General features: G+C 45.2%; 1 protein-coding gene across 2 annotated transcripts in view; it reads left to right on the top strand.

Annotated features, from left to right (window-relative positions):
• The window catches only part of F13A1 (coagulation factor XIII A chain), a 167,871-nt gene that overhangs the window by 121,650 nt on the left and 26,581 nt on the right, over positions 1 to 19,640 (top strand). For both annotated transcript variants that reach the window (XM_079147894.1, XM_079147895.1), the window contains exons 9-11: positions 1,538 to 1,641; positions 2,966 to 3,054; positions 11,633 to 11,786. In XM_079147894.1, coding sequence (XP_079004020.1) covers positions 1,538 to 1,641; positions 2,966 to 3,054; positions 11,633 to 11,786 — 347 coding nt within the window. The remainder of the gene's footprint in view (positions 1 to 1,537; positions 1,642 to 2,965; positions 3,055 to 11,632; positions 11,787 to 19,640) is intronic.

Genomic DNA, 19,640 nt, shown 5'->3' with positions numbered 1-19,640 from the left:
CATGGCACCCCAAACGAGCTTTTATCTCAGCACGTGACACTTCAATGATTATCTTTTTAAATTTGAGTCACCCCTCTTGGGCACTCGTCTCCCCCAGCCTTCTTCTACGTACCAGGATACCCTCCTGGACGTCTCCTGCAGACCTACAGTGTGCTTCCCCAGATGGCGTACTTGTTTCCATTCCTCCATTCTTTATGGGCCGGAACCTGAGTCCTGATCATTCCCAACTCTCCAGCCCCTCGCAAGCTGGGTATAGCGGGTACATGGTTACACTAGTGTCTCTTCATTGAGTCGATCAGAAAGCAGCTGCACTTACCGGGGCTGCTGATGCACACCTGTAATTCCAGCAGCCTGGGAGGCTGAGGCAGGAGGATCGCAGGTTCAAATCCAGCATCGGCAACTTAGCGAGGCTCTCGGCAACTTAGGGAGACCCTGTCCTAAATAAAAACTAAAAAGGGCTGGGGATGTGGCTCAGTGACTTCAGCGCCCTTGGATTCAATTCCTGGTACCAAAAAAAAAAAAAAAAAAAAAAAGAAGAAATAGAAAAGAAAGAAAGAAATGAGCTACACTCCCAGGAGAGATGGGAACATGTGCAAGGACATTTAGGGACAGAATGGTGGTTGTTGGATCTGAAATTCATCAGTGCCATAAACAAAGACGGCTGTAACTCCCTCTCGCCATCATTAAATCGTTATTACGATATGAACATTTTCCGTAGTGCCCAGGGGTTAATGTGCTCTCGTTTGATTCTGTGCGATCATATAATTTCAGGTCTTTCCAAGGACATAATAATACAATTCATGATGACATTTTATTCCATGTTCTTGCTTCAAGGGTCATATGCAAAGTTCTGAGGAATTTTGCCTGGCCCTTACCTCCTGGGTTGCCCACCTTTGATAAAGGGTAGAGACTCTCACCCTGACAACCTGTTCTTCCTGTTGAGCACCAGATGGAAATTGCCACAAGTGGTAGAGAATTACCATCCGGAGCTGATGTTACAGTTTCTATGGCAATGACCTAAGACCATAAATACAAGTATGTATTGCTTATTAATTGCTACAAAGGAATATGCTTTTTATAAATTGAAGCTATATAAAAGAAATTCAAAGATAAATGTTTCATTTTCAGCATTTATTCCCTTCCCCTAGAGCATATAGTAAGAACCGCTCTGTTAGGCAGAAGAAAATGGTTGAGATCAAAACTGTTAAACACACTGATTGAAATATCTCTGGGTGACCTTGAAGCTGGTCTTAGCAGAGGAAGAGCAACAGCCAGCCCTGGGAGTGCCTTCATGGGGGGTCAACAAGAGCAGATCTGCCCAGCAAACTCCAGCTGGGGTCCCAGGCTATCTCCAGGAGTCCCCAGATTTAACTTAGTCCGTTCCTGATCTCAGTGACTGCTCTCCCATCCTCCGCCACCGCTCTCAACACATTCTAGTTATGTGAAGCTGGCAGATGACAGGGTCACTTTTGGATTTCTTGAAGCACTAACTAAACCTGATGGGAAGCTTAAACTCTTTGGGGTTGTGTTTTCTAAGGAACTACCACTGCTGGAACGAAGCATGGATGACCAGGCCTGATCTTCCTGTTGGATTTGGAGGCTGGCAAGCTGTGGACAGCACCCCCCAGGAAAACAGCGACGGTAAAGCTGCCTCATCCTATGGGAAACATTTCACTGATGACATTTATTTCCCTTTTATGTAGGCCTTTGGGGTATGTGCAGTCTGGGCAGGTGTACCGTATGAACTACCTGTCAATCAGGTTCAGTTTCATTTCAATAGTCAGCTTTACCCTGATGATTTTACAACTTTTAGAAAAAGAATATAAAACTTCACATATATAATTCATCTACTCTTGCTTTGATAAGCAGTTTTGAAGACAAGAGAAAAAAATAACTATGTAAGCATTTTTCCTAGGCTGTAAAATATAGCTCAGCCCTCCATGGTCCACAATGATAAGATATAAAGTGGGAAGGAAAATAAAGAACTTGACAAATAATTATAAATCAGTCTTTAAATTTTTGTTCTTCCAGAACCTGGTTTCTTTTCATGTCCTTTGATTTCTTTCAAAACTTGGATGTGTGGGGGTTAGTCTCCTAACTTGCCAACTCTACAAAGCATTGGCAGCCATGTCTGACCCTGTATTTTTACAAGTCCCTAAGCCCCCATTTCTCTTTAATAGGATAATACAAAAAAATTAGTGAACTGAGGGCATTGTTTATTTATGTCTAGTTCCTCCAGTGTTGATATGAGATAATAATGTGTATACATAGACATTTATGCAGAAACAGTACATATTCATAATGGAACTGTATTCTAATACTTGGCTTCAAGGAAGAAAGTTTAACACTTTCTGGCGTGCTGGATTGTATGTCATGAGACTCTCCAGGGAAGAATGGCAGCCAATCTCTTATCAACTATGGATAGGTGGTAAAAATCTAAAGAATCTTAGAAACGTAAACATGAACCTGCTGGCTTCCTGAATGTGGCTTGGGCATTGGCAATCATGTGTGTTTAAGTCCAATGAATATAGTTAAATTGAACATATGTCCACAATGTCCAAAGACAAAGATTAACACAGACACCACCACAACCTCCAAGGACATGTTAGCTTTCCCAGCATACCAGGTCCTAGTTAGAAAAGGGATAAATAAGCCCTGGTAAGCCACAGCTTGGAACGAACGTACCCGGGTCTGTGTTTGTAGGTAGCAGAATAGATGCAGAAATAGTGCTGCCCAGGTCCTTTCCCTGGCTTCGAGTTTCCATGTGAGTAGGCATTTCTAACAAAGCCCTCTGGACAACAACACTGGTCATCTGTCCTCTCCTTCCAGGGAAAGCACTTGGGAAAAATCAGTGATGAAACCGAGGACCGGTCTCCTTAGTGGCACACTCAGTGCTGTGTCTGTCCAGCAGGTGGGCAGGATTAGAAACCAAAAAACTCATGTCATCTTCCTCTGTGTGACACAGGCATGTACCGGTGTGGTCCCGCCTCCGTGCAGGCCGTCAAGCATGGCCACGTCTGCTTCCAGTTTGATGCACCCTTCGTGTTTGCAGAGGTGAGTGGAAAGCTGGAGGAGAGTGCTACTTCCCTCCCCGACCTCTTAACCCGGGAAAGAATGAGATACAAGGCTGTGACTTCCCAGTTTCCCAGGTACATGGCGTTCACTTTTGTGTTTACAAAGTCAATCAGGCAGCTTCCCAACCTTCAGGTTCTTAATGCGAAATGAAATTCTTACTTAACAGTTTTCCTTCCTTGATGTTTCTCGGTTGTTTTTCTACTCAAAGCAAATGATTTCCTAGCCTTAGTTGAGTTCTCTGTGCCCGTGAACTAACCGGTAGCACCTGCTCCAGAGATATCAAGTAACTAACTCAATCACTCAACTAAAATTGGTAGAGACGGTCCATGAAAGGAAACTTCAGAGTATTTGTCTGCCCTCTAAGACCAGCCCAGCAATCCAGGTGACACAAAGCACACACACATATACCCCAACTATGGGGCTTTGTCTAGGCACTGCAATCCACCCCCTGCCCTTCCAGGCTGTCACGCATGGCGAGGAGGTCAAGGAAGGAGGGACTCAGGGGCTGCTGCAGTGGAGAACTGCAGCTCACGGCAATGGGACACTTGGGCCAAGAGTCTGAAATTGCAGAACTGAGCAGAGGCTCAGAAGAAGAGGGATGCTCCAAGGACAGCACTGAAGATCAAATTAAGTGTAAGAGGTGTCAGTAAAGAAGGCTGGAGGCTGCTCAGAACTGGAAGACTGGCAGAACTTGCCCAGAGTGCTCTTACTTCAGTAACACGCTGCATCCTCTCTCTTGTGTACTGAGTTCTTACTAGGTAGTCCCTTTGCCTGCCCTTTGATGTTCTTAGCAAACCTTTAAAATGGGCATTAACATTCTCCCCCTTCTACAAAAAGGAAAACTGCAGCAGAGAGTCTTTGAATCACCGTTCAGCCATCATCTAACTGACAAATAAAACCCTGAGACTTCAGCTGGGGTGGTGAGGCTGCATGCCGCGGACTCTAAAAGGAGTTTATTGGTAGTGTGTGTCAGGCCCTGTGCTGCGGCACTCAGAGGCTCCTCTCCTTAGGCAGCATGATCCCAGGTGGGAGGGAGCAGTATACCAACACCACCGTGAGTGAAGTGGTGACCCTACAAGAGGCGCCGTGGGACTAATGGGTGAGCAGTGCAGTCAACATAGGACCTGCGTTTTATGCACAGAGATGCGTGAGCTGAGAAATGGTGGCCAGAAAGTGAAGCAGAACATCAAGGAGCACAAGGCACTGTGTAAGGAAAGGGGAGACCTGGGTACAGACAAGGATGAGACCCATGTAAGTACAAATGGCCCCCCACTTAGATCGCTCCACTTATGATTTTCCGACTTTGGGATGGTGTACAAGCAATGCACATTCAGTACAATCTGCACTTCAGATTTTGAATTTGGACCTTGTCCTGGGCAGCAGCCACCAGCTGCAGCTCCTGATCAACCCCAATCAGGGGAAATAACCAACCCTAGGAGGGCTGTGCTGCTCAGCTGAGACGTTCGACAGGTCAGGTGTATAAATCCATTTTCAACTTTGGATATCTCCAACTTGCAATGCGCTTAGTAGGAGGCCACCCTACCATAAGTCAAAGGACATCAGTGTAGCCTTAGTAACAGGAGCAGAGTAACATGGGATCATGTGGGAGAGCTGCTTATTTAGGCAAAGGTGTTCGAAAGAGACCCGAGGGAGGAAGGAATTTGAGTGGATGACTTGAGCATCCTAAGGCCATGTAGCAAAATGAAATGCTCTGCAGACCAGGAAACCAGTGAGACACGAGGCTGCCAAACCATGAAGACTGAAGGAAGTCTGCCTGGGGAGTCTGACATCCTGGAAAACTCATCCTGCACCTTGGAAGTCAGGAGAGTTATCACTGAGCAGGGGTGAGAACCGGTCCCTGGTGGCCTTGTGGCACATGGATGGGATGGAACTGTCATTGGAGGTGGGGACCAACCAATGGACGGGGTCATCCCTTCCTGCCAGAGATGGGAACAGCCTGAAGTCGACACAGGACAGTAGTAGGGGAAGGAGGAGCCAGCATCAAGAACAGCGTAGGTGGTAAAATAAGTGTCAATATTCAGACAGCAAAATCGGGGATCTGAGAGACATGAAAGGACTGCGTTCCCTGCTCCGCACCTGCCATGGCAGCTTCTGGAAGTCTCAGGGGAGAGGGTTTACTGCACTTGGAGTTTTATCTGTTTGATTTCACTTTGGGATTTGAAGATTTGTACAAACTTCCCCAGCTGCCATCTGATAGTTTACAATGCTCCAAGAAGCTCTTAATGGGAAATCACTCTCAAATCCACAAAACCTTCTTTTTATATTTTTATTATGCTTTATGGCTGCATCGAAGGAGGGCAAGGAAGGCCCTCCCTGCACAGGCGAACAGCCTAATAGCTATTAATGCAGGCGCTTTGGCTGCTATTAAATATAAATCAGGGGGTTAGGAATGTCATGGGGATTTGCAGATTATAATTACTTCCCTCTCACCCACTGCGGAGTCTCGTGTGACAGAGGTACAGTTCCATGCTTTGGCACGGGGGAGGCGGGGGAGGCGGCTCTTGTCAAGGGTGTCTCGGGGAGGACCTGAGCAGGGACAGCGTGTGACTTCTCCCAGAGCCTGTGAGGCTCCTGACTCAGGTGGGAGGCACCGGCTCCTGCCTCCCCCTCCTCTTACCGCCCCGGGTGCGTGGCAGGAGCGTGCTGTCCTTTCCTCTCAGCATGACAACCATCCATCATCCCTTACTCATTCCTGGACCAGGTTCCCTGACTTATTTTATTGTGTTCACTGACTTATTTTAGAGAGGTGTGCATGGAAGGAATCCTTGCTTCCTGCTCTTTCCTTGCTTTCCTCCATGACGGAAAATGACCACCAAGGTCATTTTCTTGATTTCTGCCAGCGCTTGCAGCCTGGTTTTCTGACCCCTGCCTTCCTCCTGCCCTCTCCACCATGGTGAGATCCTCCAGCTCGGAAGGCCCATCTGCCTCTTCCCCGCACCCCTGGTGGCCTGGGGCTTCTACAGAGATGAGAAGAGAGGAGAGGGGCTCTGTGTCTGGAGTCACCCGAGATCCCAGGCTCAGCGGGAACTCGGGTTCTTAGTGAAGAAGTTGCTACTAATGTCAGCATGACTTTGCAAATGGTCCTCACGCGGTAACTCTTCCTTAACTTCTGATTGGCTCCACTGCCCTCTTAGGCCCTCTCACCCCAGACCCACACGCATGCGCACATGCAGGTGGGAGCACACTTACCCTCACTCCTGGCTCTGAGGCGACTTCTACAGCAGCAGTGTAGACCCCCCAGAGGCTCATTAACCCCCATTGCTCCTGAGACTGCACCTTCCCTACTTCTGGGCCAGCCGGTCTCCCTATGCAACCTGCGCAGCTGATTCTCAGTAGATACTTTGCTCTCAATTCAAGCAGCTCTTCTCAACGTCTTCCATTCAGGTCTAAAATAATTCATCCATTCATTCAACTAGGAGATCAAACTTAAGGATTATTTTGATTTTTCTTCTTAACTTTCCTCATGCATCTTGTCAGTAATGCATTAAAAAAGAAAACTCCACCCATTGCCACTATCTCCATCATTGCCCTCTGAGCTCTGCACAGCACTGAGCTCTCTGAAGTTACCTCCTGATTCACCTCCCTGTCCCCTCTCTTATCCTTCTCCTGTCTATTCTCCACAAAAGAGCCAGAATTATCCTTTAAATGTAAATTTGAAGATGCAACTCTCCTGCCCTGAATCTTCCAGTGGGTTCTTAGCATCCTTACAATTAAATTGAACACAGATCTTCAAGAATTTCTAAGTGGCCCGGTCCTTGCTTCCCTGACAACCCACTCCTGGTTTATTTCCCTCCAGCCTTCTTGATCTTTCTGCTCCTCTGGAAGCATCTGAACATACTGTTGAGTTTTTAGTTCACTATCCTTTTGCACGGAAGGAGAGGACCACGCTCCCTTTGTCCTCTCCTCCTACGGTGGAGGACTAATTTGCATGTCCTGTTCCCTCACTGCCTTCGGGTCTCACTCTCCACCCTCCTACATGAAATATTACTACTGGCCCAGATTTTATCCACCTGGCCTGCCTTGGTGTTTACTCTTGCCTTTCTAGAATAGAATCACCATGAAGGTAGAAGCTGCTGGGTTCTCTCTGCTGAGAGCAAAGTTGGTGCATAGCAAATTGTTGTTCTTTCATTGTTGGATGAAACAAGCAAACAAGAGCTGCTAGAACAGCATCAGAGAACTGCCCAAGAACTGGCAGTCCTGGTGGGTGGCAGGGCACATGTACAAAACAGAAGAGAGCACATACAGAGGCCTGGCACAGTGCCTGGCATCCACGGACTGAAGAAAGGGCAAGCACAGGGACGGTCGATTGGCAATTGTGCCAGGAAGGTCCCCCAGCCCAGTGGGCACCCACTGCTTCCATATGCTCCCAGCGAAGCAGCAGTGGATTCTGCAGTGAGGTTATCTCCCCTTGGAAACAAATGGACAAAACAAAGCCAGCTCTCTTCTGGGTCCTGAAAGCAAGAAAGCAAGTCCATCCTCTGTGAAGATTTCAGCTTCTGCCAGCTGTGCAGATATGTTTACGTTCTATGACCAGAAGTTTGCAGGCAGAACCCTCTAGCCTCTGAGGCCTCAGTCCAGCTTTGCTGAGCTCCCAGGTCCCTGGCAATGGCAGAGGCTACATAGGACGTGCCTGTGTCTGACCAAGAGGCAAGGGTGTGGCATCTAGAAAGAATATCAGATTTCATGTCAAGATGCCAACCTTCAACATGACCACACCCCTTCATCTGTAGAGGTAGGACTAGATCATCACTAAGACCCTTCTCCATTCAAAAGAAGGAGAAGGAATGAACCTTAAACCTAAAGAGTTTCTGTGACTAACTCTACCAGCCCTTTGAAGAAAATATTGTCTAACCTAGGTTCAGAGAGATTCAGTAACTCAACCAAAGTCACACAGCCCAAGGCCAATATCCCTCTCAGTATACCCTTGAGCTTAACAACTGTACGAATATATAGAGTCACACTGGTTCTTTTTTAAGCCCCTTGGTGATTCTCCCAAAAAGAACCATTACACTAAGTGGCTGAACTAAAATGACATCACTGATGTCATTTGGAAACAGAACTTTCCCTGCATACATACACAAAAGCCACCCTCTCTATGTGTTTCCCATTTTCTCTCTACAAGGGACAGTGTGGTTGGGCTGGTCTGGGATTTTAGCCTCAATTAACTTCTTAACCCATACTCCAGGACAACCCAGGATTTGGCACCTTGATATTTCACCTTGTCTCCCTGGAAAACCATAAGCTACTGTGAGGGCTATTATTAAAAGAAGATTTACTGTCATTGTTGCTATAGCTGTGGGTGGAGGAGGAGCTGTTTGTGCTTGCTCTGTCCCCTCCTGAGGGAACACCAAAATCCTCAGGCAACTCAAAGTTTCCTTAACTTCTTTTCAGAAAATGACAACTATTCCTTAGGTAACTTCTCTGTCCCCTCCTGTTCTGATCCTTGATTTCACATTTCAGCTTTTCATTTCATCTGGCTACCATCATTGAGCTCTGCTGAGGAGTGGGGTCACCACAAATTACCCTCAGAAACCTGAGCCTCAAGTGGGGAACCACCAAAGCCCCAAGCATGGTGGTACTCATGGTTCAGGTCAAGGAGGATGGCCCCTGGGTTGAACATCAGGGAAGATGGGCCATGGATCAATCCAGGGTGAAGGCCAAGGGGATGGGCCATGGATCAATCCATGGTGAAGGTCAAGGGGATGGGCCATGGGCCAGCTCAGGGTGAAGGTCAAAGAAGATGGGCCATGGGCCAACCCAGGTTGAACATTAGGGAATACGGGCCATGGATCAATCCAGGGTGAAGGCCAAGGGGACAAGCTAGGAATTGGCTGAGGACTTGTACTTCTCCACTCCCTCTAAGCCATCTGAACACAATCACTTTGCCTGACCCTTCTGAGTTTTGGCACTTCCACGTGTAAAATATGGATAATAATGTATACCTTACAGGATAGTTGTGTTTCAAGACATCCTTGAAACATGGTAGATATTCAATAAATGTCAGCTCCATCCTTCCTTAGTAGAGATCAGACTTCACATAAATTCAGAATGCTTTGTGGGAAGGTGCAGAGAAGTTGCTCTCTTTAACCTCAGTTTTAAAAGTTAAGAAGACAACCTTTTGTTTCCCTCGTCCCTAATAATGGCCATTCCGTCTTCACTCAATTTTGAGATTTTTCCAGTCATATTCACATAGATCTTATCTCACTCTGGCCTCAGAGGTTCCTACAGAATTGGCAGAACAAGTGTAATTAATTTTTATGTTCTAGAAGAGGAAACCAAAGTTTGCAGAGGTTAACATGCCCTGGCTTTTGGCAGCTAACCCAGTGCCTCTCTCAAGACTTTCCTCTGAGGCGCTGCACCTGCCGATCTCAGCCTTCCTTCCCTCCATTCTTTACTCCACAAGCTCCTAAGTATCCTACCCATTTCAACTTGGTTACTACTTTCTAACCAACCCCCTCCCCCTGCCACCACCGGGTACTCTCAAAGTATCTTATCTTCCCAAGATACTTGTTGTACTGAAATGCAGGAGTTCATTAAAATTTTCCAATACATCTTTAAAAAATGTAATAGAGTTAGAGTCCTGCCCAGGACCTTAGTCAGGCATCAGGCATTTCCTCTTTTTTTTTTTTTTAAAGTTATCTAGGTGATCCTCATGCATGGACTCTCCCTTACCACCATGTAAGCCCTATAATGGAGGGACCAAATCTATTCTGTCCATCATGAGGGCTCTGGCACTTTGAACAATATCTGAGAATACTACTAAGTAATACATACTTACTGAGAACACATATTGAGTGTTAGTTCTATGTCAGGCAAATAGTTTGCATGCATTTATTACAGTTAATTCTGCCAGTCATGAGGAAGGAACTATTATTACCCTACTTAAAGAGAAGGGAAATGGGGCTGAGAGAGAGACTTGGAAAACATGTAGAAAATACATCATGAATAAGTATTTTCATGTTTCCTATCTGCTACTATGCTAATGAAGGGAACTCCCTAGAAAAAATTTTTTTTAAAATGCAATAAGAGTCTCTGGGAGAATCAACTTTCAGGCACAGATTTAGACCTTGTCTAAAAAAGTAAAAAATGGAACCCTGGAGGAGTTTAAGGGTCATGCAGCATGTTCCCAAGATACTATTTCCATGTAGCACATTTTGGTTGCTTAACCACCAAAAATTTTCTTGAACTTCTCCTGGATGGTCTAGTCTTACCTTTCTACTAAAATGCTTTTGGCTGCAAGTAACAATTAATATGAAGCTGGAGGTTTATTTTTCTCATTTAAGAAACCCTGGAGCAGGCAGTCCCAAGGGTGGCTTAGCCACTGAATTGCTCACCAAGCCTGCAGGTGCTTCTCCTCTTCCTACTCTGCAGCTTCTGATTAGTGGTGATGCTTCTCTTCATTGTCCTGGGATGCTTGTGGCAGCTTCAAACATGACTTCACTTTGCATGGAAGCATCTGAAAGCAGAAAGAGAAGGGCAGACTTGCCCATGTACCTCTCTCCTTTTGCAAAGGAGAAAATTCTTTATGTGAAGCCATCTGGCAGACTTCTAGACGGAGGTCACACTGCCTCTACCAGCTTAAAAGAAGTCTGGGAAGGCAAGAAATGGACATTGTGCTTCTGACTGTCTCATAAGAGGCTGAATTTACCAGTAAGAAAAAGGGAAGAAGGAGATGGTTGCTGCGTAGATAATTCATAGCCATGGCCCCAGAGAGCCTTCATTGAAAATACTCATGATTACTCAAATGTGGATTCTCTCTTCAGAGTGTTCTTACAATGAGCGTGGTCCTAGGAATCCAGTACTGTTGAAGAAAAGGGCAGTTCAACTCTAGGGATCTCTAGATGTCCACACCATGGAAAGTTAAAGATTTGGGTGACAGGGACATTTTGATTTTACCTTTTCTAAAATAAAGTCATAATATTTGCATATCTTTCTGGGCTATATTGTGGTCATTTGATACATGTATACATTGTATTATAAATCAGGGTAATAAACATTTCCATCTCTTCAACCATTACTTATTTTTGTGTTGGGAATTTTTTACTCCTCTAGTCATTTTGAAATATATCCTAAGTTGTTTTAATCAATAATTACTCTACTGGGATGTATGTATGTATGGATGGATGGATGGATAGATAGAACAAATTCTTCATCTGTTTGTTGGTGTCCCGTATTGAAATTCTTTCCATTCCTCTAACCACTGTTACTAGTAACCTCTGTTAACTCCATTCTTCCACAAGATTGATTTTTCAGTTTCCACAAATGAAGGAGAACATGTAGGATTTATCTTTCTGTGTCTGGCTTATTTCACTTAAAATAATGACCTCCAGTCCCATCCATATTGGTACAGATGATAGGTTTTGATGGTTTCAGTGTCTGTATACTATTCCATTGCCTATATACACCATATTTTTTTCATCCATTCATCTACTCATGGACACCTAGGCTGATTCCATATTTCAACTATTGTGAGTAGGCGTTCAATTGGCAACAAGGTGACGTGATGATGGTGAATTCTCTCATCTCCTGTTTCCAGGTCAACAGTGATCTTATTTACATCACAGCTAAGAAAGATGGCACTCATGTGGTCGAAACCTTGGATACCACCCACATTGGAAAATTAATTGTAACTAAACAACTTGGTGGAGATGGCATACAGGATATTACTGATACCTACAAATTCCAAGAAGGTAATTTACTACAACTGAATTATTTTTTTTTTTATTTTTGCCCCAGTTTATATAGCATATAGTCAATGCTGTCCTGAAACATGTTTCAGAAAATGCACTGGCATTTGAAGTATTTGGAAGTCAAAAATCTCATGAGTGAAAGACACATCACACATACAATTTTCCATTGTAATTTTATTTGGTTGCTTACTTTGAGCAGAATTCCCCTTCCCCTGGTTTGTGAAATGAGTTGGTTTAAAGTTGTATGTATTTAAACAGAATATAGAATATGCTCTTATTGACAAGAACCTTAATTTTAAATAATTCTTTTAGAAAACACTGTACAACTAATATAATCTTTAGTCCAATAATTGAAATTTAAATAACTACTTCACATTTGTTTAGTACTTTACAAATTATTTTTAATACATTGTTCCATTGTGTTGTCATAGAAACCCCATGATGGAGATAATGTAATATTAATAGGTTAGTAATGTCTCACTAATTCAGGCCAATTATGTTGAAGGCCAGTTTCAATTATAAAATAATGTAATGGTGGTTTTTCTGTTTAACTTTTATTGTACAGAATACTCCAAATGATGCTACTGAGTTCAATTTCATCTTAATCAATACTGAATTGACTCCACAATCAGTTTGGTGTGGGGCTTCCTAGCAGAGAACAGGACATAGTTTCTGCCCCCAGGCAAGAGATAGGATTATTATTCAGAGAACAAAGCAGAAAGATACTTGATCCAACCAAGAGATGCAGAAAAAAAGTGAAGCTCAGGAACAGAGTTAACAGACCTCAGTTAAAGAAAACTGGACAGAGGTTTCCAGGCAGTAGGAACATGGTCCAGTATGTTTAGGGTCCCGCAGGCCTTAATAATGCATCATGCGCCAATGTCCAGTGACTAGAGACAAAGCTGCCCAAGGTCAATCAGGGACAGGAGGTGAGGATGCTGGGTGTCTTGATGGGAAATGAGGAATATATTTTGCAAATGATTCACCTCCAGAGGTTCTTGAGAGCTGCATTTATTTTGGTGAATAGATAAAAATGATAAGTAATTAGCATATACCTAAATATTTATTGGTATTCCTGAAGTGCCAAGGAGTGCAGGATTTGTTTAAAATATTTTAGACAGTCTCCTTGTTCTTATTTACAAAAGCAATTTGCACTATAAAGAAAAAACTTACTGAATTAAAAATGAGTGCGCCTAGTGTTAGAAATTCAGAATTTTTGTCATCTGAACTAGTGAATTTTCACTGCATTTCTGAAAAGGTTGCTTCTCGTCTTCATTTGGTTATCATCCATTGCATGACACTGATCTAAAAGAATTTTTTTCCTTTCTCCTAAAAGTTAAAAAAAAACAAAAAAAGCACAATAAAACAAAACAAACAAGCAATGCCCTCTTATTATAGAATTACAAACAAAAAGATTTGGAAAGGGAACAAAAGGAAACTCCATAGAAAATGTGAAAGAAACTAGCTGCAACGTTCTCTCATTATGCATTCCTGCATCCTTCTGCTCAACAGCTTGCTCTTAACCATCTGCCGCACTGCATGTGCTGTTGGGGTGGGGGCGTTGCTGGGCCTGGCCTTCCTCTCCAGCTGCAGAGGAAAACAGAATCGAGCCCTGGCCAGGATGGGTGAGAATTGCTCTGGCACAGATGTTGCAGAGCACAGAGAAGGGCTCCCAACCCAGACGCAGGTCAGAGAGGGCCTTGTGATACTCAGGTCCTGTTACTTCTGCTGTCTTACAGGGGGGGTGTCCTCATTGTCCAAGTAGATTTGAAGAAGCAATTCATTTATTTCCATCTTGGGGCTAAACTGGCCCCCAGAAGGGGTGATGTGATTTATCCACCTGTTTAATACATTGAATCAGCACCTTCTCTGTGCTGGTGCGCTAGGCACTGAGCAGGGATCCAAACACTGTCTGAAGGATAGATGGGAAACGGCAGGTGGCGCTGGGGCAAGAGTTCTCCAGGAAGAGGCAGCGAGACAGGAATATGGTGTGGACTTTCTTACTTCGGAGGAATGAAAGATGAACTCATGAGCTCAGGGCAGTCAGCAAGCCACACGACCAGATGTCTTCAAAAACATGCAGCAGAACACAGCTGCCATTAACTGTCAGGGTCATAGGTGACAGTGAAGGCCAGATCAGGAAGGGGACTGGGTCAGATGCCAGAAACCATTCCATGGAAGAAGAGTTGGGGGCTTGGAGAGACAAAGATTAAAATAAATAAAATGCACCGACTGTTTGAGAGGAAGACTTCTGAGGTCCAGGCCTCCATAATTGGGTAAGAAGGCCAGGATCAGGGAGAGGTCAGTGCATGTTCCTATCTAACTGGAAGATCTCCTGAGTCTGCATAAATAGTTGTAAGAGACCGCCCCCCGCCCCCCCCATGCTGCTTCTGGGCTGGAGTTTGATTCCAGGTGAATAATTAGTCCCTTAATCAAGGCTGGCATCTACATTTCAAATTCTAACTTTGGAAATGACTGAGTGGAGTGCTACTTCAAGAAGGACATTGAGCTCCCTCTGAACGGTGAGAAGAGTGACAGATTGCTGATGTCCGCCACAGGTCTACAAAGACCGACTGTCTGTTTGTCACTCTGATCCTCAGATTGAATCTCACATATAATTTCTCAGAATCCACAGATGCTGAGGGTGGGCACTAAAGCATGGAGTTGAGTGAAAACACAGCAAAGAATGAACACACGACCAGACGTAGGAATCAAACTTTTTAATTAATTAAATTGCAGAAAGATCATTTTTCACTTTGACTAACTAAAGCTTAATATCAATTTTGTGACTTTTTTTTTTTTTTTTTTTTTTTTTTTTTTTTTTTTACCCAGAATATAAGATTAAGAAACTAGAAAGCTTTGGAAACCAGAATTCTGAAAGCTTACACTCTGGTGCTCTATCCTCTTTTAAGATGGCGTCTCCACCCCAGTCCTCCTTTTCCCCTTCAATTATCCCCCCTCTGTCACTTGTATTTTCATCTCCCCTATTCCAGGTTTTCCTTTCAGTTAGCATTGAAGTGTTTCCTACATTAAACAAAAATTTTAGCCGGGTTTGGCGGCATATACCTGTAAACTCAACAGCTTGGGAGGCTGAGGCAGGAGGATCGTGAGTTCAAAGCCAACCTCAGCAATTTAGTGAGGACCTAAGCAACTTAGTGAGACCCTGTCTCTAAATTTTAAAAAAGGGCTGGGGATGTGGCTCAGGGGTTAAATGTTCTTTTGGTTCCATCTCTGGTACCCCCCCCCCCGCCCCCGCAAAAAATTGTAAAGCCCTTTCAACGCTGTATTTCAAACCAAATGTGCCTCATTGTGTCTTCACAATGTGTTTTCACCTCGAAAGAGCTGCCTGAATGTACACCTGTCTTCTCCCTTTCCCATTCCTTCCTTGCCTATTTGCACCCTGATTTCTGCTCCTGGCTTATCCTGGAAGCTCTTCTTCTCAAGTTGCAAGCTCACCTGATTGCCCATGGAGTAGACCTTTGCAGGCGCCATCTTTCACAACTTTCCAACACTTCCTGATGATGTTGCTCATACCCCTTCCTTGACATTCTTTCCTCTTTGTTCCCATAGTACGACTCTCCTTCTGCCCCCATGACCCTCCCCTCACTTTCCCTCTATCCTTCCACATCTCTCAACTAACCTTTCTTCATTGCCTTCTGAATGTACCTGATTCCAGACTCTGCTCCTTGGGCTCCATTCCTGCCCATGGTATGTTCTTCCTACATGGTTGCCGCTAACTCTCACATGACTAGTGATCACTCCCCAGTCTGTCACTGCCTGTACTTTACCTAAGTGTCCCACAGAAACCTGAAGCTGAATCTTCCCAAATGCCACCTCCTCTCCCTCCCTTCCCCATCCGGGATCCATTTCTCCCCCACCCCCTACTCTAGAGAAGACAACCACCATCTACCCAAACTTAGCAACCTGAGAACAAGTCAAACAGCAAATCCATTACTTGTCCCCTCTGAAATAGTTTTCAAATGTACCCCTCCCCTCTGGCTTCATGATCACCCTCTGAGAATGAAGTAAAACCCTCCCTTCATGTGGCACCTGACCCATGGTAAGGGCCCCATAAAAGTTAGTTTCCACTCTACTACTAATTCTGCTAACACTGCCATCCTGCTCCTGTGAGTCTGGGTTATAATTATTTCTTCCCAGAAAAATAACTCTAGCCTCCCTACCTCATGCTCCCCTTCCCTGAGTTGAAGCCCTGCCTTGCTGCCTAAGGGATAGTACCTGACATGTAAGCCAGAGACTGTCACAGCCCTACTAAAAAGTCCTCACTGTCTTCCCATTGTGTTCAGAGTATTGCAATCATATCCCACAAGGCCCCTTGTTGGTTGACCCTTTGACCCCCCTCACTGTACCTCCTGGGAGTGCCCCACAGGTATCAGACACAGCTCACCTCCATGCCTTTGCTTACTGAGTAGAAAAGACACCCTCCAAAAAGGTTCACCTGGTCCCCAGGAGAGGAGAACCTCTCTCCTTCATGCCCCCAGACACTACCCCAGCCTCTGCTCCAGTGTCTGTGACATGCACATCTATCTGTCATCGCTCTTCACTTGTCCCTTCTGTGCCCATGAGGGGAGGCCGTGTTTCCACCATGCCTAGCACATTGCCTGCTACATCATGGAGGTTCTCACAGCAAGAAATGACCACCTGGAATGGCCACCAAAATAGCACTTTGCCAGGCAGGATTAATTGAATATAAAATGATTTAAACTGAACTATTTAGAACGTATTATGAAGATGGAAGTTTTGCCTCTGACTGAAAACAGCATGCATCTGCAAACCTAGATCCTTCAGCCAGGCCCCAGGTCCTGGGGACTCAGAGGTGCACAAGACAGACCATGTCCCTGCTCTGGAGGAGCTTGAGCTCCAGCAGGGGAGGTAATGTCATGCAAAGACAAGTATTTTGATGAGGAAAAAGAAAGAAAATCAGATATGGATTAGAGAGAAGTGAAAAGACTGGGGTTTGGGCACACATTCTGCAGTGTAATGGCGGCTAGGGTGGGACCAGGGAGGGGTTCAAGCAGCTGACATTGGAGCTAAGACCAGGACATGGGAAGAGGCTTCATCAACATAGTAAGATGATATTACATCCTGGTTAACAGGAAGATGTTCTGACCTTGCTCCTGGAGGCTAAGCATCTCAGAAAATACAATTTCTCTTTAGATAACCTCTCATATCACTACAAGATTGCCCGTGGCCCTGAATTTTGTAAGACACCAGAGCACAGAGCATAACTGCAGAGAAACAGGAATTATTCTGTCGGGCTCTGGGAAACCTAAAAATTCTCTCCTGCTGGGCCTGTCCCTTCCTGGAATCACCCAGTTGGCCTCTGCCTGGCAGTGCCGTGACTCAGGGGCAGGTGCTTCCCCAGAAGGAAGCTCAGGGTCCCCCAGCCAGGGCATCTCTCTCTTTGCTCCTGGTTCCACACAAGCCTTTCTCTGCCTCTTCCCCCCACCCCCATCCCCCGTCAGCCAACTCAGCTCCTCTCCCCAAAGGCAGCACCTCTCTCCTCTTATTGCTGCTGCTGGAATTTGCCTCCTGCCTTTTGCCTAAATGCATATTTGGCCCCCATCCAAAGTGACAATCGTTACTGCCCTCTCGCTCATGAACCTGTTTGCCAGATGATGTCTGCTGAAATATCTCACTGCACTTTCGGTGGCGCTGGCCCCCCTCCCTGCTTCCCTTCATTATCTTCCTCCTATTGATCCGTAAACATGTGCGTAGCCAATGCTTGTCCTAAACCAGTCGTTTCTGGCACCTTCTTGCAGTCTTGACAATCAGGGAAGTTGTTAACACACACACACACACACACACACACACACATACACACACACACACACATTCACATTTGTGTGCAACATCTGCTGGCATTGTCTCAGTCCTTCCAGAGTAGCTTCCATTCATTATGCACCTACTCCCTCTAATCCACCTACCGCCCTATGATGTACCTGTCTCGATTTTCCAGATGTGGAGGCGGCATTGCAGGGCCTCGCTGGTGGAGTTGTTGGATGACAGGATGCACTACAAGCATCCATCCCGACACCTGACACATAATTAGCACTTAATGAGAGTTATGATAAATTGGCCTCTTCCCCATCATTGCATTCAATTATTAACTAGGCAAAATAGAAGACAATATCTTCAACTTAATTCTAAAAACCAGCATTCTTATTTTAAAGTGATTTTTTCCCCCACTGGCCACTCTGGTGACTGGTTTTTGCAAGTCAAGGAATTTGGCTTCATCTTTTCACCTCTGTCCTCCATGATGCATGAAGACGTACCTGAAGCACCTCTACAAGCTCATTTCCAAAGCCAAACATTTTACGTGAAACTCTGTCAGGACAGTGAACCCAGCTTGTGAGCATCTCAGGCACAGCAACCCTCCAGGGCTGACTGCTGTCTGTATTTCCTGCTTCTTCACCTGCACGAAGCTATCTTTTCTTCTTCCAAAGAGAACCCTGTCTCCATCTCCCGCCTCCCATCTCCAACCCAACCAGCTCAGAAACTCTTCAAGACACTTGCTCAAACCAGCACCCGCATCTCAAACTGCATGAGAATCTTGGTGCACCACCCTAAGTCAGTGAATGGCCCTTTAAAAACAGCTCAGGTTCAAGAGCATCTGAGAGATTTGTGTTAAGGAAAATTGAAAAGCTCTCCTTCCAGTAGCGTTTTCTTTGTTTTGTTTTGTTCATTTTGTTTAATGGGTGCATCATGGTTGTGCGCAGTGGTGGCATTTTTTGCTACGTATCTGTATGTGTGCACAATGTAACAATATAATTTGGTGAATATTATCCCCCAGTTTTTTCCTTCCCCCCACCTTCCATCTCCTGGTCTCTTTCCTCTACTCTAGTGATCTCCCTTTAGTTTTCATGTGATCTCCCCCCGCCCTTTCTTTTCCTATTTCCTCTCTAACTTAACCTTCTGAATTTGGTTTATTTTGCTTAATGTCATGATCTCAAGTTCCATCCATTTTCCTGCAAATGACACAGTTTCATTTTTCTCTATGGCTGAATAAAGCTCCATTGTGTATGTCTACCACATTCTCTTTATCCATTCACCTGTTGGACACCTAGGCTGCTTCCAGTTTGGCTATTGTGAATTGTGCTGCTATAAACATGGGTGTGCATGGGGATTCAAGCAGTCGGGGTGCTGCTTCCCAGGAAGGTGGGCGAAGAGGGGTTTCTGTAGGGCTTTTTACCTCAGAACCTCTGATGGACTCAGGAAGGCTGAGAACCTTCAGTAGTCTCTAGACAACTCAGGGTCCTTCCAGGGGAACTAACCCAGAAACTCACAGGGAGGGAAATCTAGTTAGCTCTTACCAGACCCTATGTCCTGGGGTGGCCATGATTTGGGAGAGATCTCTGCATTTAGCCAACAGCCAGTGACCACCTTGGAAGGTGGAGAAGAGTGGAGCAGGAGCCCTCCAGAGTCAGCACAGAAAGGAACAATTGGAGATGGCCGGATTGGAAAGAGGAGGAAGAGGGGTCTGGATGGGGGAGCCAGAGAAAGCTTATCCTGCAGGAGGCAGGACAGAAAGAGGCAACTGTCTCCAAAATCCTTGCTTAGTGGACTCCAGCTTCCAGCTCTATGGCTAGGACTCTGGGAGGGGAGCAGATTGACACCACAGTTTGAGAAGAGTTAGAATTTGCCAATTTTACCTGCTGCCCCTGGAGAAACAACCCTAAGAGCAACGCTTTTAGTAACCCTCTTTCCAGATCGATCATGGCAGGGCCACTTACTCACTTAGCAGCCCGGGCAGGTCACTGCCTCTCCAGGAACCTCATTTTGCATCATTTATAACAAGAATAACAACTGAGGAGGTTTTGAACCTTCACAGGCAGC

Source organism: Sciurus vulgaris (genome assembly GCF_902686455.1).
Source record: "Sciurus vulgaris genome assembly, chromosome: 7".
Classification (NCBI taxonomy): domain Eukaryota; kingdom Metazoa; phylum Chordata; class Mammalia; order Rodentia; family Sciuridae; genus Sciurus; species Sciurus vulgaris.
Note: the sequence above shows the minus strand (reverse complement) of the source record. Positions and strands in the feature narration are given on the sequence as shown.